Raw genomic sequence first — 23,618 nt, 5'->3', positions numbered from 1 at the left:
CAGCATGGGCAACAGAATGAAACCATGTCTCAACAAAACAAAACAAAAATCTGGGCTTCAAGTTGGGTGTCAAGGGCAAGTGAAAAGACCAAGCTTGAGAGGTCCAGAGAAGAAAGTATTCAAGCCGACTGCACACTGCCCGTCGGTGAGCCGGGGAGAAAGGCCACCCAGATCCGAGTGGCCCATCGTGCCTCTGGCCTCAGACTTCGTGGCAGGCTGCAGGTGGACACTCTGGGCCTTAGAGTTGGAACCCTGGGTTTGAGTCCCGGCTTTACCAGGTACTAGGACTCACAACGTAATCTCATGAACACTCATCGTGTGTATCTGGCAAGTATGGATAAAAACTTTACCCCACGACATGGTTATAGGCGATTGCACGAGCTTATGAAATCAGGCAGCCACAAGTGTTCAGCACACTGTGTGCACCCTGCAAGGGCCAGACATGGAGGAGATGGCCCTAGTTGTGATGTGGTCACATGTCTAGCACTTGGCCCAGAAAGCCTTGCTTCTGGGACAGAATGTTCTCCTGAGCCCTCGCCACCCCAACCTCCATGCCCAGTGCCTTGTCCTCTGGGGAGGGGTCAGTTGACTTGTCTCCTCATCCCACCAACATTCATCTCTCAGCCTTGAGCTAGGGTTGCCCAGGCAGGTTCGAGGCCAGAGCCTCCCAAAGCCCTAGGAATGATGGCACATGACCCCGAAGCAAACAAGTGACACCTCCAAGGGGGAACCAGGCCTGGGCTGCACTGAGACATAAACCAAGACTTAGCCCAAGCCAAAAACCAACAAGGGAAAGGGATCTTCTTACTCTAGTGAGGAAGTCTTCCTTTACTGCTTCTAGAAGCTTCCCTCCTCTAACACATTTGCATTATGCTCAAACTTTGATATTTCCTGTTTTTCTTTTATTTTCTTTGTTTTTTTGAGATGGAGTTTCACTCTTGTTGCCCAGGCTGGAGTGCAATGGCACGATCTTGGCTCACCGCAATCTCCACCTCCCGGGTTCAAGCGATTCTCCTGCCTCAGCCTCCTGAGTAGCTGGGATTACAGGTGTACACCTCCATGCCCAGCTAATTTTGTATTTTTGGTAGAGATGGGGTTTTTCCATATTGGTCAGACTAGTCTTGAACTCCCAACCTCAGTTGATCCGCCCACCTTGGCCTCTCAAAGTGCCAGGATTACAGGTGTGAGCCACCATGCCCGGCCCTTTTTTTCTTTTCTTACGTAGGGACAGGGTCTTGCTATGTTGCCCAGGCTGGTCTTGAACTCCTGGGCTCAAGTGATCCTCCCACCTCCCAAAGTGCTGGGATTACAGGTGTGAGCCACTGTGCCTGGCCTCACATTGATACTTTTCTTCCTTTCTTTTTCTTTCTTTCCTTCCTTCCTTTTTCTTTCCTTTTTTTCTCTCTCCCTCTCTTTCTTGCTTTCTTTTTTGGTAAAGATTTGGGGGGTCTTACTATGTACCCAGGCTGGTCTTGAATTCTTGGCCTCCCAAAGTGCTGGGATTACAGACGTGAGCCACCCTGCCCAGCCTAAACTTCGATATTTCTTTGTCATTCTTTCTCAGTTACTGAACATTGAGACCATGCATGTGCTCTGGTTTTCTAAGGAGCCTGGTCTGACCTCATTTTCCTATCCAGAACCTCTTCTTTCCCCGGAGGAAGGCAGGTGGCCAGCCCAGGGCCCCGATGCCAGGCAGGGCCAGGACCTGGGCTGGAGTCCAGGCCTCCCTATGTTGGTCCTGGGCGTGACCTTCCCCAGGAAACAGGGCTTTTCTGGAATTGTCCTGTCAAAAGATTGCCCTCTGCGTTCAGCTGGGCCACGGGCCAAAAGATGACTTGGTGCCATGACAATGGTGTCCTTCTTTGAGAAGCTCTGCTGCCCCCTGCTGGAAAGTTGCTGTAAAGGCCACACACGTCTAGGATGTGGGCGGGAAGGTTGGCCTCCCTGGGCTGATGCTGGGTTCGACAAGCACCTGATATCCTAGCAATGGCCTGTCTTTAGCCCTGGCTGCCCTTTCAATGCAAGTCAGGGAAGGGACAGCAAGTGACACTCACCAAAGTAGATTCAAACTCCAGGGAGATGGCCCCCAAGGCATTTTCCAACTGCTCCTTTTTGGTGATGTCCATGATCACGACCTCAGTGGGCTCACTCATCTTTCGGATGTCCCACCACATGACCTGGCAGGAGGTGGGGCGACAGTGAGACTTCAAGGCCCTGTATTTCCCCTGGCTTTTGCCTCTTCCACCCTCGCCCCACCTTCCTGGGGTCAGCCACTGGGCCACAAAAGATGGAGCTCCCAGCAATTTGTGGGAGCAAATACACTTTGAGGATTGCTGCTCTGTCCCCAGTTCCCACACCTGGCTGATCATCAGAGTCACCAACAAGCTTCATACAACCCAGATGCTGAGGCCTCGCCCTCGACCTACTGAATCAAAACCTCCAGGTGCAAGGCCAAGAATCCGTGTATGCCAAGACTCCCTGCAATAAGGCGATGTCCAGCAATGTTAAAAATGCATGTGTGCAGCCAGGCGTGGTGGCTCACACCTGTAAATCCCAGCACTTTGGGAGGCTGAGGTGGGCGGATCACGAGGTCCAGAGATCAAGACCATCCTGTCTAACATGGTGAAACCCTGTCTCTACTAGAATAAAAAAATAATAATACAAAAATTAGCCGGGCGTGGTGGCGGGCGCCTGTAGTCCCAGATACTCGGGAGGCTGAGGCAGGAGAATGGCATGAACCCAGGAGGCGGAGCTTGCAGTGAGCCAAGATGGCACCACTGCACTTCAGCCTGGGTGACAGAGCAAGACTCCATCTCAAAAAAAAAAAAAAAAAAAGCATGTATGCTCTGACCTAGAAGTCTCACTGCCAGCAATGTCTGCTGTAGATGTATCCCCGCATGTGTGCAATAATCTGTGTATAAAGATGCTCTTTGCTACATTTCTTGGGGGGTAGCAACAAAATATTAGAATCCATATATAAATTATGTTACACCCACAGGATGCAATTATTAACAGGCAGGGGGCGGCGGTGTATGAAATATGATGAAACTATCTCCAAGGTACACACAGTGAAAAACATCAAGTACAGACTAGAGTGTAAAGTGTGCAAAAAGAAAGCGTGAAGAAGAGAGAGATGTGTTTCCTTGCATATGCAGAGACTAGCTCCAAAGGCAGACATAGGAGAGGGAGGGAGAGGAGGAAGTGCAGGCAGAGGTGAGAGGAAGGCATTTTCTTTTTTGCACTCTTTGGATTCTATTCCGAGGGCATGTATTATCACTACTCAATTTAAAAATAAAGTGCATGGCCGGGCACGGTGGCTCACGCCTGTAATCCCAGCACTTTGGAAGGCAGAGGTGGGTGGATCACCTGAGGTCAGAGTTCGAGACCAGCCTGGTCAACATAGTGAGGCACCATCTCTGCTAAACATAAAAAATTAGTCAGGCATGGTGGCAGGCGTCTGTAGTCCCAGCTACTTGGGAGGCTGAGGCAGGAGAATTGCTTGAACCCAGGAGGTGGAGGTTGTAGTGAACCGAGGTCGCGCCATTGCACCCCAGCTCGGGCAACAAGAGTGAAACTCCATCTCAAAATAAAATGTGTTAAAGGAAATGTCCCCAGGGATTCTGATGGGGAACCAGGGAACAGTTACTGCCTCTCCCTGCCCTCCCCTCCCCAGTGTCTGGCTGGTGGGTACCTGCCCATCTGTGGATGCTGAGAAGCACTCGGTGCCCGTCTTCGACTGCAGCCAGATGGTGCCATACACAGGGTCTCGGTGGCTGAACTCAATGGTGGATAGCTCCGCCACCAGGCTGCCCTTTCGGGTGTCCCAGCAGGCTGGTGAGGAAGGAGATGAAGAAGGAGTGGAGGGGGGCACAGGCTTCCTTCCTTGGGGCAGGGAGCAGAGGAGAGAGGGGGGCTGCTGCTTTTGGTTTGGCAGATATGTGGTGTTTTAGAATCAGGGTTTGGTTCAAATCAGCCTGAGTTTCCTATCAGCCCCCACAGACTCTCTAGAGAGACTCCCAGAGTGCAAGCTTCATTCAGTTCCTTGAGCCCCTCCCTACCCAACACTCGGCCCTGGGAAAGCCTCTGGGGATAGCATAGGCATAGTGGTAGGGGAACACATGAGGGTGGTCAGGGAAGGCCTCCTGGAGGAAGTGACAGGTAGCTGAGATGGAAGATGAGCCTCAGGGTGGAGGGAGCCAGGCGAGAGGAGAGCCGAGTCCCTACCACGGGGAAGAACACGTGGAAGGGCCCCATTTAGGGACTCTCTCTGCTGCATTAGCTCTTTCCCTTTTATCCTCTGTACCTCTGCTGCCTCTGCTGGAAAGAAACTCACAGAGGAGCTTTAGCCTTTACTGTGATCTGTTATTAGTGCTTTGCCAAGAAAGACGGGAAGGTTATCTGTCCTTTGTCCTGTTAGATTTCGTTTCCATTTTCCCATGAATGCACAATGAGGGCTCACCCTGTCACTCGGAGCTGTTTCTAGGAAAGGCCGTTTTGTAAAATAACAAAAGTGCTTAGTTCATAAGCTTTGACTTAGTATTTCTCCAAGTCCAAGGCATTTGCTCCTGAACTAAGCTGGCCCAGAAATACGTTTCCTTAGATAAGCCTGCTCAGCCAAGCACAGTGGCTCATGCCTGTAATCCTAGCACATTAGGAGGCTGAAGCAAAAGGATTGCTTGAGCCCAGGAATCCAATACCAGCTTGGGCAACATAGTGAGATCCCGCCTCTACAAAAAATTTAAAAACTAGCTGGGCATGGTGGCACATGCCTGTAGTCCCCGCTACTCGGGAGGCTGAGGTGGGAGAATTGCTTGAGCCTGGGAGGTTGAGGCTGCAGTGAGCCATGATCGTGCCACTGCACTCCAGCCTGGGTGACAAAGCAAGACCCTGTCTCAAAAAATAAAAATAAGCCAGGTGTGGTGGCTCACACCTGTAATCCCAGCACTTTGGTAGGTTGAGGTGGGTGGATCACTTGACGTCAGGAGTTCAAGACCAGCCTGGCCAACACAGTGAAACCCCATCTCTACTAAAAATACAAAAAATTATATTTTTTGTATTTTTAGCTGGGCATGGTGGTGGGCACTTGTAATCCCAGCTTCTCAGGAGGCTGAGGCATGAGAATCGCTCGTGCCTGGGAGGCGGAGGTTGCAGTGAGCTGAGATCACGCCACTGCACTCCAATCTGTGCAACAAAGCAAGACTGTCTCAAAAACAAAACAAAACATAAAAATAAATAAAAATAAAAGATAAGCCTGCTCTACTTTGGCAAAGCAGTGCTCGAGGGTAGGTCCCACTGGGTCCTACATGGTCCCTAGACGGGCCGTTCTTGGAGCAGCAGAGCGCCAGAGTCTGGGCTGGTATGAGCCGGCATGAAAAGCCATGGAAAGAGGTTATGAATAATGAGTGAGGCAAGGCTCCTGAATTAATCATGGCAAAGTGGCTCCGCTTCGGGCTTTTAGAGCTCTGGCACCCAGATAATTTGGCAGGGACGTTTATGGGAGCCCGGGTCTATTCCATAATCTGAAAGCTCCCTTGGGCAGGAGGCAGCAGGTCTGAGAGGGAGAGCCAGGCCTCAGGAAGCAGCTGACAACAGAGTTTCGGAGGAGGAGTTTCTCAGCATCCTGGCTCCCACTCCCAAAGAAGAAGCAGAAGTATAAGAACATACAGAGGGCCGGGCGCGGCGGCTCACGCCTGTGATCCCAGCACTTTGGGAGGCTGAGGCGGGCAAATCACGAGGTCAGGAGATCGAGACCATCCTGGCTAACATGGTGAAACCCCATCTCTACTAAAAATACAGAAAATTAGCCGGGCGCGGTAGTGGGCGCCTGTAGTCCCAGCTACTGGGGAGGCTGAGGTAGGAGAATGGCGTGGACCCAGGAGGCAGAGCTTGCAGTGAGCCGAGATCGCGCCACTGCACTCCAGCCTGGGTGACAGAGCAAGATTCTGTCTCAAAAAAAAAAAAAAAAAAAAAAAAAAAAAAAAAAAAAAAAAAAGAACATACAGAGGGGGAGGAGTGGGGAATGCTTTTCATGCCCAGGGTCAAGACTGGCCTGGGTGTAGTCATGGGTTGGATGTCTGGTGACTCCAGGGTCAGGGGAACAGAGCAGGTAGGGACATTCAGAGCCAATCCAGGCAGGTGACTTCTGATCTCACTAGAGATTTAAAAAAAAAAAAAAAAAAAAACAGTTTGGGCCAGGTTCAGTGGCTCACGCCTGTAATCCCAGCACTTTGGGAGGTCAAGGTGGGTGGGTCACTTGAGGCCAGGAGTTTGAGACCAGCCTGGCCAACACGGCAAAACTCTGTTTCTATTAAAAATACAAAAATTGACCAGGTGCGGTGGCATGCACCAGCCACTGGGGAGGCTGAGGCAGGAGGATCTCTTCAACCCAGGAGGCGAGGGTTGCAGTGAGCTGAGATCGCATCACCGCAGTCCAGCCTGGGTGACAGAGAGAGATTCTGTCTCAAAAAAAGAAAAAAGAGAAAAAAAGGGTTGGGCGCGGTAGCTCATGCCTGTAATCCCAGCACTTTGGGAGGCAGAGGCAGGCGGAACATGAGGTCAGGGGTTTAGACCATACCGGCTAACACAGTGAAACCCCGTCTCTACTAAAAAAAATACAAAAAATTAGCTGGGCATGGTGGCGGGCACCTGTAGTCCCAGCTATTTGGAAGGCTGAGGTAGGAGAATGGCATGAACCCAGGAGGTGGAGCTTGCAGTGAGCCAAGATCGGGCCACTGCACTCCAGCCTGGGCGACACAGCAAGACTCCATCTCAAGGAAAAAAAAAAAAAATCAGTTTTCCAGGTGTGCCATCAGCAAAATCCATGAAGTAAGGACTTCCAAAAATTATCTCCTCCATAATAGCAGTGAGAAAACTGGCAAAAATGGTCAGAATCAACTTTTTCAGAACTCTGGAAATTAGCCAGAGGCTTAGGGCAGTCGGGAGAATGTTTATTCAAGAAAAACAGTAGAATCTTGGTAAAAACAGTGGCATTTTCACTTGCCCTAGTTAAGAATGCACACACTGCAGTTCTGTGGTGGCCTTGAAAATTCACATCCTGCACTCCTGATGAAAAACAGCAGCCTGGCGCCACAAGAGGGAGCAGAATGGGGCTGGAGCTCCTTTCAAGTCTCATGCCCAAAGAACTGTCATTATCTGAGTGTCCTGTGGTTCCCTGATAAGGCTCCTCTTGCAAGGTTGGCTGTAATTGACTTGGTTCAGCCTTTGCCTGGTGTGAAAAGTCTTCTCATCAGGGTGTAATTGCAGGCAACTGATTAACTTTGCAGCTTCCTGAGGCAGTGGATAACAGGTGGGGCAAGGAATAGACCGATGAAAAAGCTTAAAAGGAAAAGCTGGGCCGGGTACAGTGGCTCACGCCTGTACTTTGGAAGGCTGAGGCAGGACTGCTTGAGGCCAGGAGTTCACAACCTACCTGTTCAACATAGCAAGACCCTGTCCCTATTTTTCTTTGTCTCTTTCTCTCTCTCTCTCTCTCTCTCTCGAGGCAAGATCTCACTATGCTGCCCAGGCTAGTTTCGAACTCCTGAACTCAGGCGATCCTCCTGCCTCAGCCTCCCAAAGTGTTAGGATTACAGACGTGAGCCACTGTGCTCAGCCTCTATTAACTTTAAACAACAAAAGTAGATAAACAAAAGGAAAAGCTGAAGCATGATGTGTCCACGGGGCTTTGAAAAGATCTGACGTATTCCTAGGAGTCTAGAAAGTCACAAGCATGGATAGTGCTGGGTACATGCCCAGGGCTGTGTCATGCTCAAGAAAGCTGGTAAAGCCCTAAATTCTCATCTCTGGCTGACCTCATCTCCGCACAGACACTAAGGCAGAGTTGACAACTGCCTGGCTGGGTGTGAAGGCATGCTCACACATGCACACAGAGCCCCTTGGCAGAGAAGAGGAGATTTTTGCTGACAAATGCTTAAGGAAATCTTTGTCCAACCATTAACTAATCACGAAGCTAAGCAGAGACTATAAGTGGTCACACGTGACACAGAATACAGACTTTCCAGAACTAGCTAAGAAAATTCATTAATGAAACAAAGAACAACTACAACAAACAGCAACAGCGCACACTCTGGGAGGTATGTCAATCTGATTTGCAAAGTTGCCACATTAAATCATACAAAAAGTATAGTTTTTAATAAAAAAAAGTTATAAGACATGCCAAGAAATACAAATGTGTGGCCCAAACACAGGAATAAAAAAAGCAATAAATAGAGACTGTCCCCAAGAAGCCCAGATGTTGGACTAACTAGACAAAGGCCTCACATCAGCTGTGCTAAACATGTTCAAAGAAAGAAGTCACGTTGAAAGAACTAAAGAAAAGCCTGAGGTGATATCTCACCAAATAAAAATTACAAATAGACAAAAATTATTATCATTATTATTTTTGAAGACAGAGTTTCACTTTGTTGCCCAGCCTGGAGTGCAGGGGCACAATCTTAGCTTACTGCAACCTCCGCCTCCTGGGTTCAAGCAATTCTCTTGCCTCAGCCTCCCAAGTAGCTGAGATTGCAGGCACACTCCACCACACCTGGCTGATTTTTTTTTTTTTTTTTTTTTTTTGTATTTTAGTAGAGACAGGGTTTGACCATGCTGCCCACGCTGGTCTTGAACTCCTGACTTCAGGTAATCCTCCCACCTCAGCCTCCTGAAGTGCTAGGATTACAGGCATGAGCCACCACATCCGAACAAGACAGAAATTATTTTTAAAAGAAAGAACAAAATAGAAATTCTGGAGTCATTAACCAAAATAAAAATATAGTAGAGAAGCTACAGGATGGCATATTTGAGCAGGCAGAAGAATCACTGAATGTGAAGATGGACCAATTGAGATTACGTAGTCTGAGGACGAGAAACAAAAGAGAACAAAGAAAAACAGAGTCTAAAGACCTGTGGGACACCATCAAGCATGCCAACTTACACATAATGGAAGTCATAGAAGGAGAGGAGAGAAAGGGTAGGAAAAAATATTTGAATAAATAATGGTTGTAAATATTCCATATTTGATTTTTTTTTTTTTTTTTTTTTTTTTTTGAGACAGAGTCTTGCTCTGTCACCTAGGCTGGAGTGCAATGGCATGATCTCGGCTCACTGCAAGCTCCACCTCCCAGGTTTATGCCATTCTCCTGCCTCAGCCTCCCGAGTAGCTGGGACTACAGGTGCCCACCACCACACCCAGCTAATTTCTTGTATTTTTAGTAGAGATGGGGTTTCACCATGTTAGCCAGGATGGTCTCGATCTCCTGACCTCGTGATCTGCCTGCCTCGGCCTCCCAAAGTGCTAGGACTACAGGCATGAGCCACCGTGCCCAGCCATATTTGATTTGTTTAAAAAAAAATCTACACATCCAAGAAACTCAATGAATTCCAAGTGGAATAAACTCAAAGATATCCATACCTAGAAACCTCATAATCAAAGCTGAAGCCAGAGACTCTTGAAAGCAGCAAGAGAAAAATGACTCATAACATACATGGGATCATCAATAAGATCAACAGCTGAAGTTGGGTGCAGTGGCTCACGCCTGAAATCCCAGCAACTTAGGAGGCCAAGGTGGGAGAATTGCTTGAGGCCAGGAGTTCGAGACCAGCCTGGGCAACACAGCAAGACCCCATCTCTACAAAAATTAAAAAATAAAAAAGTAGTTGGGTGTGGTGACGTGCACCTGTCATCCCAGCTACTTGGGAGGCTACTTGGGAGGACTGCTTGATCCCAGGGGTTTGAGGCTGCAGTGAGCTATGATCATGGCACTGCACTCCAGCTTGGGTGACAGAGTGAGATCTTGTCTCTAAAAAAAGAAAAGAAAGAAAAAAAAAGAAATGATAAGGGAATTAAAATGGTACACTAGAAAATATGTAACACAAAAGAAGGCAGTTATGGAGAAAGAACAAAAAGATTTAAGACATACAGAAAAAAAAAGCAAAATGGCGGATGTAAACTTTATCAGTAATTAAATTAATGTAAATAGATTAAACTCTCCACTTAAAACCAGAGATTGACAGAATAGATTAAAAGGAAAAAAACCATGATCCAGGCTGGGCACGGTGGCGCATGCCTGTCATCTCAGCACTTTGGGAGGCCGAGGTGGGCACATCGCTTGAGGCCAGGAGTTTGAGATCAACCTGGCCAACATGGTAAAACCTCATCTCAAAAACACAAAAATTAGCTAGGCGTGGTGGCCGGCACCTGTAATCCCAGCTACTAGGGAGGCTGAGGCAGGAGAATCACTTGAATCCAGGAGGCGGAGGTTGCAGTGAGCTGAGATCACGCCACTGCACTCCAGCCTGGGTGACAGAGTGAGATTCTGTCTCAAAAAACAAACAAACAAACAATCTATGATTCACCTGTATGCCAGCTACACGTAATCTACAAGAGACATACTTTATTTATTTATTTACTTTTTATTTTTTTGAGATGTAGTCTCGCTCTGTTGCCCAGGCTGGAGTTCAGTGGCATGATCTTGACTCACTGCAATCTCAGCTTCCCAGGTTCAAGCGATTCTCGTGCCTTAGCCTCCCAAGTAGCTGGGATTACAGGTACATGTCACCACACCTGGCCACAAGAGACATACTTTAGATCCAAAGAGGCAAACAGGTTAAAAGTAAAAGGATGGGGAAAGATATACCATGTAAATGGTAACCAAACAGAGCTGGAGTGCCTGTCTCAAAGACAGACAGACTTTGAGATGAGAAATGCTACTAGAGACAAATAAAGACATTATATACTGATAAAAGGGTTAATTCACTAGGAAAACTTAAGAATTATAAACAAGTGCATGTACTGAATAACACAGCCTTAACATACAGGAAGCAAAAGCTGACAAAATTGAAGAAGAAATACACAAGTCAACAATAATAATGGCAGACGCCAGTATCCTACCTTCAACAATAGACATAGCCACTAGGCGAAAGACCAACAAGGAAATAGAAGTCTTGCCAGCACTATAGACAAGACCTCCTGGGCATCTGTAGAAAACTCCACCGGACAATAAGCAGAATATAGTCTTCTCAAGCGCTCATGGAACATTCTCCAGGATAGACAATATGCTAGGCCATAGAGCAAGTCTCAATAAATTTAAAAGATTGAAATCAGGCCAGGCGTGGTGGTTCATCCCAGCACTTTGGGAGGCCAGCCGAGGCGGGCGGATCGCTTGAGCCCAGGAGTTTAAGACCAGCGCGGGCAGCATGATGAAACCTTGTGACTACAAAAACTACAAAAATTAGCCGAGCGTGGTGGCACACGCCTGTAGTCCCAGCTACTCGGGAGGCTGAGGTTAAAGGATGGCTTGGGCCCAGGAGGTCGAGGCTGCAATGAGGCGTGATTGCACCACTGCACTCCATCCTGGGCAACAGAGTAAAACTCCGCCTAAAAAAAAAAAAAAAAAGAAAAGAAAATGATTATAAGGGAATACTGTGAACTATTATATGTCAACAAACTAGACAACTTGATGAAATGGAAAAGTTCCTAGAAAGACAGAAACTACCAAAACCAATTAAAGAAGAAACAGAAAATGTCAAGAGGATCTATAACAAGTAAAGGGACGGAATTGTAACTTTTAAGCTTCCAATAAAGAAAAGCCAGAGACCAGATGGCTTCACTGATGAGTTCTTCCAAACATTTCGAGAATTAATACCGGCCAGGCATGGTGGCTCACACTGGTAACCCCAGCACTTTGGAAGGCCAAAGAGGGAGGATCACTTGAGGTCAGGAATTTGAGACCAGTCTGGCCAACATGGTGAAACGCTAACTCTATTGAAAAAAGACAAAAATTAGCCAGGCGTGGTGACATGAGACTAATCCCAGCTACTTGGAAGGCTGAGGCAGGAGAATCACTTGAATCGGAGAGGTAGAGGCTGCAGTGAGCCGAGATCGCGCTCCTGCACTCCAGCCTGGGTGACAGAGCTAGACTCCATCTCAAAAAAAAAAAAAAAAAAGAAAAGAAAAAGAATTAATACCAATTCTTCACAAACTTCCAGAAGGGGACACTTCCCAGCTCATTCTATAAGGCCAGTATGATCCATATCCGTTAGCATGTAAGTTTCCCAGGCTGCCTCTCCCAAAATGAGGCTCCCCAATGCTCTCATCATCCCTTTACGGCGGCCCCTAGTCAAATATTGTCTGATTTTATACGAACTATAGTTTTTAAAAACTGTTTATTTTGAGCTAATTTTAGACTTACGGTAGTAACAGGAGACACTGCTGAGGTGTCAGCCGAACCTGCCTCGCCTGTGTCTGCAGTTGGTCAGCTATGGGAGATCCCCACCCCACTTAGTCTTCTATGGCCAAGTCCAGGCTTCCATGTGAGCAGCAGCAGGACTGGCTCTAAGAGCCTGGGTCCCAGCCAGGCTCAGTGGCTCACACCTGTAATCCCAGCACTATGGGAGGCCCAGGTGGGTGAATCAACTGAGGTCAGGAGTGCGAGACCAGCCTGGCCAACATGGTGAAACCCTGTCTCCACTAAAAATAACAAAAAAATTAGTCCGGCGTGGTGGTGGACACCTGTAATCTCAGTGACTCGGGAGGCTGAGGCAGGAGAATCGCTTGAACCCAGGAGGCAGAGGTTGCAGTGAGCCGAAATTGCGCCACTGCACTCCAGCCTGGGCAACAGGAGTGAAATTCCATCTTAAAAACAAAAAACAAAACAAAACAAAAGCCTGGGTCCCTCCTTACCTATCTGTCCATTGTAGCAGCCACCCAGGAGCACGTGGGAATCTTTGGGGTTGAACTCCAAGGTAACAAGTGGAGATGATGGCTTCAGAGCAAGTTCAGGCTTGTTGGGGTTCTCTATAAAGCAGAAAAAAAATATCCCATCAGGCCTGGAAAGAAAAGGACAGGATCAGCAAGTTTCACCCCTTCTGCGGGTGGGTAGTGGGGACATGGTGGCGGGGGGAAGCCTGGAAGCCCCTCCAGTCTTTCCCCAGGCTGCACCCCCTGGTCCACCTTGGCCAGAATCTGGCATTCTTGACCTAGGGGCTTTGCTGATGGTTTTTATTTTTGGTGAACAGGGTTGGGGTGTGCCTATGTGTGTGATAATTATATTTCTAGTCCAATTCCCGGGTTTGGTGTCAAATAAGGTTTTGATACTAAGGTTTTTACGTAAAGTCAACTCTCTGCCAGTTTCTTCAAACCAGGTCTCTGGACTGCAGATAACGACGAGTCTACCCCATGGGGCCGCTGCCAGAACTCACTGAGCTGCCGGGGTGTCGGGTGTTAGCTCTGTGCCTGGCACCTACACGTTTATTTTAATAATGCTGCCAATGAAGGGAAGCTAGAGAGCATGAAGCCACCACCACCCTCTCCCTGCCTGCGTCTTGCCAGCCCTTCTGTAGACAATGGTTTGTGCTAATAAAGGGACACGCTGCTCCTGCAGGCCGTGAATTAAAGGCAAGCGACAGGACAGACGGGACAAAGGCCCAAGTTCCATTCCACTGCCCCTGAGTCCCTTCTCAGTCTGCTGGACACTCTTTCCATACACTCCTTTTTCTTGTTGTTGTTGAGACAGAGTCTTGCTCTGTCTGTCACCCAGGATGGAGTGCAGCGGAATGATCTCGGCTCACTGCAACCTCTGACTCCTGGGTTCCAGTGATTCTCCTGCCTCAGTCTCCCAAGTAGCTGGAATTACAGGCACCCACCACCAAGCACAGCTAATTTTTGTAATTTTAGTAGAGACGGGGTTTCATCATGTTAGCCAGGCTGGTCTTGAACTCCTGACCTCAGGTGATCCGCCCGCCTTGGCCTCCCAAAGTGCTGGGATTACAGGCATGGGCCACCGCGCCCAGCCTGATATGCTCTTTAGGAGCTAAGAATTGAGATCCCATGGGGTCAGGTCTTCATGCCTCCAACTCAGAATCTGGAATTGGGGGGTTTCCTGCTTCTGATTTGACTCTGCTTGGCTCTGCCTGAAACCAGACAAGGGAGGAAGGGGAAGAGTGGCTTCCTCCTCGACTGCGGGCCCCTCCCTTGAGGTACCAACCCCGTGAGTGTCCTTGACCTCCTCCCCCTCCCTCCCACTCCTTGGCTTGTGCTGGTCCCAGCCCTCAGCCCTCCCAGGACCCCGCTGCTTCTCACCCAGGTCCCAGATGTATGAATCGCTGCTCATGCCCACAGGCGCCCGCTGAAAATCTAAGCAGGAGTATGCCACTGCCAACTTCCTGTTGCCATCGGGATGCCAGGAGAGGTGCGTGGCAGCCCTCTTGATTTCCTGGGGGTCCCTGCAGGGGAGAGGGAAGAGAGCAAAAGGCGGAATGTGAGGCTCCCCAATTTCTCCTTTTTTTTTTTTTATCAGATGGAGTCTTGCTCTGTCCCCCAGGCAGTGGCATAATCTCGGCTCACCGCAACCTCTGCCTCCTGGGTTCAAGTGATTTTCCTGCCTCAGCCTCCCGAGTAGCTGGGATTACAGGCGCCTACCACTACGCCCAGCTAATTTTTGTATTTTTAGTAGAGACGGGGTTTCACTGTGTTTCCTAGGCTGGTCTCAAACTCCTGACCTCAGATGATCCACCCACCTCGGCCTCCCAAAGTGCTAAGATTATAGGCGTGAGCCACCACGTCCGGCCCCTTGAATGATTTCTAGTTCATCATCCTGCTCAGTTGGTCCATATATGAGGTCAGAGCCCAGCAGGGCTGGAGGGCAACAGGAAGGGCAGCCTCTGTCCCGCTGTGCCCTCTCCTGCACACCCCTTGCTGACAGCCATTGGCCCTGCTTGCACACCATGAGTCAGCCCTGCTCAGAAGAGTTCTTTCTTGCTGTGCTGGGACTGGGCTAGGTCCTTCCCAGGCCCCTAAGTCAGCTGTGGTAGTGAAATTCCCCAGAGTTGGGATCTGAGGCAAGTCATTTCCAAAACACCTTTCACTCCTCTAGTCCTGCATCTGCCAGACCCAAGGTCTGACCCCTGCCCTAGGTCCAGAGGCTTCCCGTCCACATTCCCCCGGCACCTCCCACTGCTCTATTCCAGCCTCCTGCTCATCTCCACTCATCTGATTGGACAGCCTTGCTTTTTTCTTCATGGTCAAAACTGAGGCCACAGAGCACGGTCCTTCTCACTTCCACCCACTTTCTGCAACTCCTTCCACCAGTCTTCGAGGCTGAGGAGTCCTTCTTCCCCAGTCCTCTCCCCATCCCTGTTCCCAAGCTCTCCTTCCTATCAACTTCTTTTGTACACCCTACAAAGGTGCTCTGGGATGGGTATTCAATTCCCGGGGCTGCTGCAATGAGGTCCCACAAACTGGGTGGCTTCAAACAACAGAAATTTATTCTCTCACAGTTCCGGACGCCAGAAGTCCAAAATCACAGATATTCTCCTCACATCAAGCATGTAAACATACATATACACATATATACACACATACACATATGCATACATTTATACACATATACAGATGCTCCTTGACTAATGATGTTGGCTACATCTGATAAACCCACAGTAAGTTGGAAATACCAGGAGCTGAAAATGCATTGTATACACCTCACCGACCCAGCATCACATCTTAGTTGAGCCTACGTGCTCAGAACACTTATATTAGCCTAGAGCTGGGCAAAATCACCTAACACAAAGCTTGTTTTATAATAAAAAGGTGAACAGCTCATGTAATTTTCTGAATACTGTACTGACAGCAAACACCAGAATGGTTGTACAGGTACCTGAAGTACGGTTTCTACTGGATTGTATTGCTTTTGCACCCTTGCAAAGTCAAAAAATGGTTTAAGTTGGGGACTGCCACAAAAAGTGGCACTCTGCACACCCTGTTCTGCACCGGCTTTGTTTCCATACTGAATCCTGGAAATGGCTCCATATCAGCACATAAGAAGATGCACTGCTCTTTTTTTTTTTTTTTTTTTTGAGACAGAGTTTCGCTCTGTCGCCCAGGCTGGAGTGCAGTGGCCGGATCTCAGCTCACTGCAAGCTCCGCCTCCCGGGTTTACGCCATTCTCCTGCCTCAGCCTCCCGAGTAGCTGGGACTACAGGCGCCCGCCACCTCGCCCAGCTAGTTTTTTGTATTTTTTAGTAGAGACGGGGTTTCACCGGGTTAGCCAGGATGGTCTCGATCTCCTGACCTCGTGATCTGCCCGTCTCGGCCTCCCGAAGTGCTGGGATTACAGGCGTGAGCCACCGCGCCCAGCCCCCTCTTTTTTTTTTTTTTTGAGAGGGAGTCTCCCTCCATTGCCCAGGCTGGAGTGCAGTGGTGCGATCTCAGCTCACTGCAACCTCTGCCTCCCGGGTTCAAGTGATTCTCCTGCCTCAGCATCCTGAGTAGCTGGGATTACAGGCGTGTGCCACCACACCCAGTTAATTTTCGTATTTTTAGTAGAGATGGGGTTTCGCCATGTTGGCCAGGCTAGTCTCAAACTGACCTCAGGTGATGCGCCCCCAAAGTGCTGAGATTACAAGCGTGAGCCACCATGCCCAGACTGCCCCGCTCATTTTCCCAGCCGCATGGCATTCCATCATGTGAGTGTAGCAGAACTGCTAGAACCAGTTCCCTATAAATGGACTTAGCTTGTTCTAGTCTTTGGCTGGTACACATCCTCTGCAGTGAATATCCACACCTGCGTTGATTTCACACACACACACACACACACACACCCGTGGGATGAATCCCTCGTGTCAAACTGCTATCCTCTGGGGTTATTCATGCATACACTCGCACGAGTGCAGGCCACAGTGGGGGCCTGTTTGCCCACAGTGCTGCTAGCTGCTCACGCTTGGTACTTGCACTTACTCTACACTGCAGGAACACGCCCCACTTGTACCCAGATTGGCAATTTCACTTTCTCTGGAGTCTGTACTCCCTTTCCATCAACCAGACCCGTCCCCAGAGCAGGGCCACTTCTCTGCTGGGCGCCTTATCACCGTGTGGCTTATCAAGCCCAGAGCACAGACAGTGCTGCACCCAGGGCATGCAGCAACTGGCAAGGAGTTGCCTTTGGGGGCGCCCATGCATAGGGGTGACCGAGGGTGGCCAGACACCTGCCTGGCCATGGTGCTACCTGAAAACATTGATGGTTTTAGCTGAAGGGGCCTCCTCCATCACTTCCACGGCCTCCTCGTCGTTGAAATACTCTTCATAGATGTCAATGGCATTGTTCTGCTTGATGCAGTGCTCCATGATCTAGGAGGGACACGTCGGAAGTTCTTAGTGGTAAGGGGAGGTCCTTTCAGATTGCCCAGGCCTGCAATGGAGTCTGGGAGGGACAGGTCATAGCCAGGGGCCTTTTCCCATCCACTTAACCATGTGCTTTCAATGGGGGAATTTTCAATTGGTTCTTGGGGGTAAAATAATATTACTTTTTATGTACACAGCATAGAAATACACGCAGCACATGAACAGATATACAGTATGTCTATGGCATTAACATTTGATGGGCTGGGTGCGGTGGCTCACGCCTGTAATCCCAGCACTTTGGGAGGCTGAAGCGGGTGGATCACTTAAGGCCAGGAGTTTGAGACCAGCCTGGCCAACATGGTGAAACCCCACCTCTACCAAAAATAGAAAAGCAAATTAGCCAGGCATAGTGGTGGGCGCCTGTAATCCCAGCTACTTGGGAGGCTGCGGCAGGAGAATTGCTTGAACCCGGGAGGTGGAGATTGCAGTGAGCCAAGATCACGCCACTGCACTCCAGCCTGGGTGACAGAACGAGACTCTGTCTCAATAACAACAACAGCAACAAACATTTTATGGAGGTAGGAGGCCATTAGAAAAAACACGAGGGGCAATAATGAAAAAAAGGTTGAAGAATACCATGCTAGCCAAACAAAATTATTATTATTATTATTATTATTATTATTATTATTATTATTATTTTGAGGCAGAGTCTTGCTCTGCCGCCCAGGTTAGAGTGCAGGGGTGCGATCTGGGCTCACTGCAGCTTCTGTCTCTCAGGTTCAAGCAGTTCTCCTGCCTCGGCCTCCCGAGTAGCTGGGACTACAGGCATGCGCCACCACACTTGGCTAATCTTTGTATTTTTAGTAGAGATGGGGTTTTGCTATGTTGGCTCAAACTCCTGAGCTCGAGTGATCTGCCTGCCTCGGCCTCCCAAAGTGCTGGGATTACAAGTGTGAGCCACCAAGCCCAGCCCAAACAAAATTATTAATCACTCACCATATATATGTGTGTGTGTGTGTGTGTGTGTGTAAAATAATATATTTAATCACTCACCATATATGTGTGTGTGTGTATATATATGTGTGTATATATATGGCACTCATCTCCTTCTTCCTGTCCTTGCAGACAGCTGGTTCCTCCACCCAGAATGCCCTCCCCTTTATCCCTTTATTGCAAATGTCCACCAAAGGACAACCAAGCCCTGCCACTTCTTCCTGATCCCTTCAGCAGGAGATTGACCCTGCCTCCTCATGGAGTAAAAGGACAAGTCACCCTTCTCTTTCAGCATTTCTTTCTTTTTGTGTTATCTGGTGATGTCTCTGTATTTGTCTTCGACCTCCAATGGACTGCAAACTCTTTGGGACAGGATGTATAAGAGATTATTTTTCTTTTAATTTAAATTTAAAATTTCTTTTTCCTTAAAACAATATTTTTTTGCACTGGCAATTATGTAGAACTATTATGTGAGATTCATTTTGCAACCTCTACTGTGCCTGGCAGAGGCTTGAAGCTCAGTCCGAATTTGTCAAATGAATGAATGATCCCTACTGGTTGCTGGGTGGGGCACCTTGGGGGTCACCTTTGCTCAAGGTCAGCCTCCTCCTAATGCCTGGTCAGCCCTTGTACCTGCCTGCCTTCCCTGTTGGTCTGCGATTGGGACCTCTGCCTGCTCCCAGAAAGAAGGCTCCTTGAGGCAGCAGCTGGTCCCCTTCCCCCAGCATCCACACAAGCCTCACAGGGAAGGCCAGGCACCCTCGGGGAGCTGCAGTGCTGGATGGGGCTTTCGCAGCCTGGGGCGAGAGGAAGCCTTACAGAGCCAAGCTGCATGATGGCGTTCACGTAGTTCTCATCTTTCTCCACCTTCTTACGGAAACGGATGGTCTGCTCCAGCTCCAGGGGGTTTACGTCCTTCGGCCAGCCCCCCTCGACATGGTTAACTCCCCTGGTCTCCATCTCAAACCGCTCCGTGTTGGCCTAAACAGAAAGCCGCAGGAGGAAAGATGTCACCCTGGTATACTCCCAAACCCTTGGCCGCTTCTGCAATCCAGGTCCCATGCGGGCTCCCAGGGCTGGATGCTGGGGTGCTCTGGCCAAAGCCACAGTATTTTCAGATGCAGGTGAGGAAATTCCTCGTGCTCAGGTGGGCACAGGTAGCTGCAACAGCGCAACCCTGTGGAGCCAAGCAGCTTTGCAACTGGTAGCTGTGGTCATGAAAATCCAGTTTTGACCTTATCTGAATTCTAATGGACCGGAGAAGCCTGTCCATCTGCTCTGTGAGAATCCAAAGAAAAGGCGAATAATTGGCCAGGCGCGGTAGCTCACTCCTGTAATCCCAATCCCAGCACTTTGGGAGGCCGAGGCAAGCAGATCACGAGGTCAGGAGATCAAGACCATTCTGGCTAACATGGTGAAACCCCGTCTCTACTAAAAATACAAAACATTAGCCGGGCATGGTTGTGGGCACCTGTAGTCTAGCTACTCGGGAGGCTGAGGCAGGAGAATCGCTTGAACCCGGGAGGCAGAGGTTGCAGTGAGCCGAGATCATACCACTGCACTCTAGCCTGGGCGACAGAGCGAGACTCCGTATCAAAAAAAAAAAAAAAAAAAAGAAAGAAAGAAAAGAAAAGAAAAAGTGAATAGTCTTTATTCACTCTATCATTAACAATGCCACCCTATCACTGACAACATCAGTGTCACAGAAATTGAACGTTAAAACTCCGAGTTTGGATTTGCTTTGCCTGTCCTTTGTAGCAGGGAGGACAGTTTTACACGTGGGTCTCGCCACTTTCCCTTCTTTCCTTTTTTCTTTTTCTTTTTTTTTTAAAGAGAGGGTCTCTCACTCTGTTGCCCAGGCTGGAGTGCAGTGGCATGATCTCGACTCACTATAGCTTTTTTTTTTTGAAACAGAGTTTCACTCTTGTTGCCCAGGCTGGCGTGCAATGGTGCAATCTCGGCTCACTGCAACCTTCGCCTCCCAGATTCAAGTGATTCTCCTGCTTCAGCCTCCTCAGTAGCTGGGATTATAGGTGCCCGCCATCATAGCCAGCTAATTTTTGTATTTTTAGTAGAGACGGGGTTTCACCATGTTGGCCAGGCTGGTCTCGAACTCCTGACCTCAGGTGATCCACTGGCTTCAGCCTCTGGAAGTGCTGGGATTACAGGCATGAGCCACTGCACCTGGCCAGTACAGCTTTGACTTCTCAGGCTGAAGGGATCCTCCTGTCTCAGCCTCCCAAGTAGCTGGGACTACAGGCGTGTACCACCACATGTGGCTAATTTTTGTTTTTGTTTTTCTTCTGTAGAGACAGTGTTTCACCATGTTGCCCAGGCTGGTCTCAAACTCCTGAGCTGAAGTGATCCTCCCACCTCTGCCTTCTTTTCACTTTATTTTTAAAAATTATTTATTATTTATTTTTAGAGACAGGGTCTTGCTCTGTTGCCCAAGCTGGATTGCAGTGGTGTGATCACAGCTCACTGCTGCTGTGAACTCCAGGGCTTAAACAATCCTCCCGCCTCCACCTCCCAAGTAACTGGGACCACAGGTGCGAGCCACCACAACTGGCTAATTAAAAAAAAAAAAAAAAAAAGCGTAGAAATGAAGTCTCACTATGTTGCCCAGGTTGGTCTCAAACTCGTGGCCTCAAGCATCCTTTCACCTTGGTCTCCCAAAGTACTGGGATTACAGGCCTGAGCCAGCATGCCCAGCCCTTCCTATTTTTAAGAAATTGTGGCAAAATACACGTAACATAAAATGTACCACGTAACCATTTCAAAGGGTACAGTGCAGAAGTGTTTTCATACACAGTGCTGTGCAACCATCAACCCCACCTAGTTCCAAAACTCTTACATCACCCAGAATGGAAACCCCATCCTCATGAAGTCACTCCCATCTCCTTTCCATTTTTAAGCCAGCTCTCACAAAAGGCAAAAGTCTGGATCAGCACCATAGGAAAGGTTAAAAAAAAAAAGAAGTCTGGAAAAGGCAGAGCTGCTGGAAAGACAGGAGGGCCCCCCAGGGTGTGGCCCACATGGCGGCCATTCTGCTTACTGGCTACACCACGGCCACAGGCCTTCTCATCCCCGAGACAGCAGCTGGTCCTGGGAGAGAAGCACCTACTTCATCTGAACTGTGAGTCACTGAAACCACCCACACCCACCTGACTGTTGGACGTGTTTTGGCCAAATCAAGTGATTTGGTTATCGTTTTAACTCAGCAGTTGTCGACCTAATTAGGGTGAATCACTTAGTCCATAGAGACAGGGAACTCTCTGGCCTCTGAACACATGACCACAACCCTCCACGTAAGTTCTCTTATCAGGGAGGCCCCTCTGGCCGGAACTTTCTGTGGGACACTTCCCTTTTCTCAAGCTGGGTAGTTGCCTGTAGATATGGATCTCTGCTCCCTCAGAATATCTCTCCCAAGCTGGGCACAGCGGCTCATGCCTGTATTCCCAGCACTTTGGGAGGCCAAGGCGGGAGGACTGCTTGGGCCCAGGAGCTTGAGACCAGCCTGGGCAACATGGCAAAACCTCGTCTCTACAAGAATTACAAAAATTAGCCAGGCATGGTGGTGCACACCTGTCGTTGCAGTTTCCAGGAAGGCTGAGGTGAGAGGATCTATTGAATTCGGGAGGCGGAGGTTGCAGTGAGTCGAGATTGTGCCACTGCACTCCTGGAAGACAGAGTGAGACCCTGTTTAAAAATATATATAACTTAAAGTATAATTAAAAAAAAAAAAAATATATATATATATATATCTTCCAGCTACACCAAATATCCACAACAACTCTGGTAAGTGTCTTCCAGGTGAAACAAGAGCTCTTGGGAGAGGGAACATTGTGATTTGCCCTCCCCTGGCTCAAGGAAGGCTGGTGCTGGGTCTTCCTCTGATCCTGGGCACTGCGTGGAACTCAGGGGGAGCCTCTAGCCTCACTTCCAGCTTCTGTACTTGGTTCACTCTAACTGGCTTTCAGGTGGACAAGGACCCCCAGAACCACTCACCTGCCCCAGCTGGCCGCCCTGCCTGGCCACACCTCACAGGCCGGGGCCCTTGGGGCAGGGACTCACCTCGTGTTCCGACATGCTGACCGAACACTGAATGCCGGTGTCCACTGGGTTCCGCTCCACGAACTGCTCGGCCAGCTCAGGGTTGGGCATGATGTCGATGTTCAGCTCGGCCTGGCGGTCAGAGAAATTGCACTGCTTCCCGAACTCGCTGCGCTTCTTGACGTACACGTACACAATCTCCATGGTGCCAGCTGCTGGGGGGAAGAGGGAGGGTGTGGGGTGAGGGACCACACCGGCCCCTTTCCCATCTCCACAGGTCCCGCCAGGACAGCTCCAGGTTCTCAGTCTGGTTGGGGCAGGAAGCGAGGGGTGGTAGGGAGATCCTAGGAATCTGTCCAGAAGCTGCATCTGCATTTTAAAAAATCCCAAGTGCCGACTCTATGCTAAGCATGACCCTATTTAGCTCGTGCAATTGTTCTCTGAGGAAGGCAATGCAAATCATCATTTCAGCCAGGCAAGGTGGCTCACGACTATAATCCCAGAACGTTGGGAGGCCAAGGCAGGTGGATCACCTGAGGTCAGGAGTTCAAGATCAGCCTGGCCAACATGGTGAAACCCCATCTCTACAAAAATACAAAAATTAGCCGGGCATGGTGGCTCACACCTGTAATCCCAGCTACTCAGGACGCTGAGGTGGGAGAATCACTTGAACCTGGGAGAAGGTTGCAGGGAGCTGAGATCATGCCATTGCACTCCAACCTGGGTGACAGAGCAAGACTCCGTCTCAAAAAAAAAAAAAAAAAAAAAAAAAATCACCATATTCTTTGAGGGAGTTTGAAGCTTAGATGCCCTCAGTGACTTGCCCAGGGTCCTATAGCTAATACATGCTGCAGCTGGCCTGAGCTGCTGATTCCAAAACTCTTACCCACCAAATGATACAGTTTTTGTCTTTTGTTTTTAGGTTTTTTTCTTTCTTTTTTTTTTTTTTTTTTAGACAAAGGCTCGTTCTGTCACCCAGGCTGGAGGGCAGTAGTGTGCTCACAGCTCACTGCAGCCTCAACCCCTGGGCTCAAGTGATCCTCCCACCTCAGCCTCCCAAGTAGCTGGGACCACAGGTGTGCAGCACCATACCTGGCTAAGTTTTGTATTGTTCTGTAGAGATGGGGTCTCGCCATTTTGCCCAGACTGGTCTTGAACTTCTGGGCTCAAGTGATCCATCTGCCTCAGCCTCCCAAAGTGCTGGGATTATAGGTATGAGCCACTGCACCCGGCACAATACGGTTTTCACTGAATCAGTGTTTATTGACAGGCAGGAGGAAATATTGATGGTGATGACTTTGGACTAAACTCCCTGCCATGCTGGGCATGAAACACACAGGACAGATTTGAGACCTCTGGGCCTCTTCTTGAACCCTTCCTCCCCAACCCGATGGCCCAACTCCCCACCCAATTGTCCAAAAGACTCATTGGTTGCCAGACTCTGGCCTCCACCACT

General features: G+C 49.1%; 1 protein-coding gene across 2 annotated transcripts in view; it reads right to left on the bottom strand.

The window, feature by feature from the left end:
* DNAI2 (dynein axonemal intermediate chain 2) overlaps nucleotides 1-22,366 on the bottom strand; it is a 34,957-nt gene extending 12,591 nt beyond the window's left edge. For both annotated transcript variants that reach the window (XM_030923695.1, XM_030923694.1), the window contains exons 1-7: nucleotides 22,184-22,366; nucleotides 18,929-19,090; nucleotides 17,001-17,122; nucleotides 14,081-14,223; nucleotides 12,683-12,796; nucleotides 3,692-3,831; nucleotides 2,055-2,177 (exon numbers count right to left, since the gene is read on the bottom strand). In XM_030923695.1, coding sequence (XP_030779555.1) covers nucleotides 2,055-2,177; nucleotides 3,692-3,831; nucleotides 12,683-12,796; nucleotides 14,081-14,223; nucleotides 17,001-17,122; nucleotides 18,929-19,090; nucleotides 22,184-22,366 — 987 coding nt within the window. The remainder of the gene's footprint in view (nucleotides 1-2,054; nucleotides 2,178-3,691; nucleotides 3,832-12,682; nucleotides 12,797-14,080; nucleotides 14,224-17,000; nucleotides 17,123-18,928; nucleotides 19,091-22,183) is intronic.
* Between the last annotated feature and the right edge of the window lie 1,252 nt (nucleotides 22,367-23,618).

The sequence above is a fragment of the Rhinopithecus roxellana genome, chromosome 19 (assembly GCF_007565055.1).
Source record: "Rhinopithecus roxellana isolate Shanxi Qingling chromosome 19, ASM756505v1, whole genome shotgun sequence".
NCBI lineage: Eukaryota > Metazoa > Chordata > Mammalia > Primates > Cercopithecidae > Rhinopithecus > Rhinopithecus roxellana.
The sequence above is the reverse complement of the archived record's forward strand: the minus strand, read 5'-3'. Positions and strand labels throughout refer to the sequence as shown.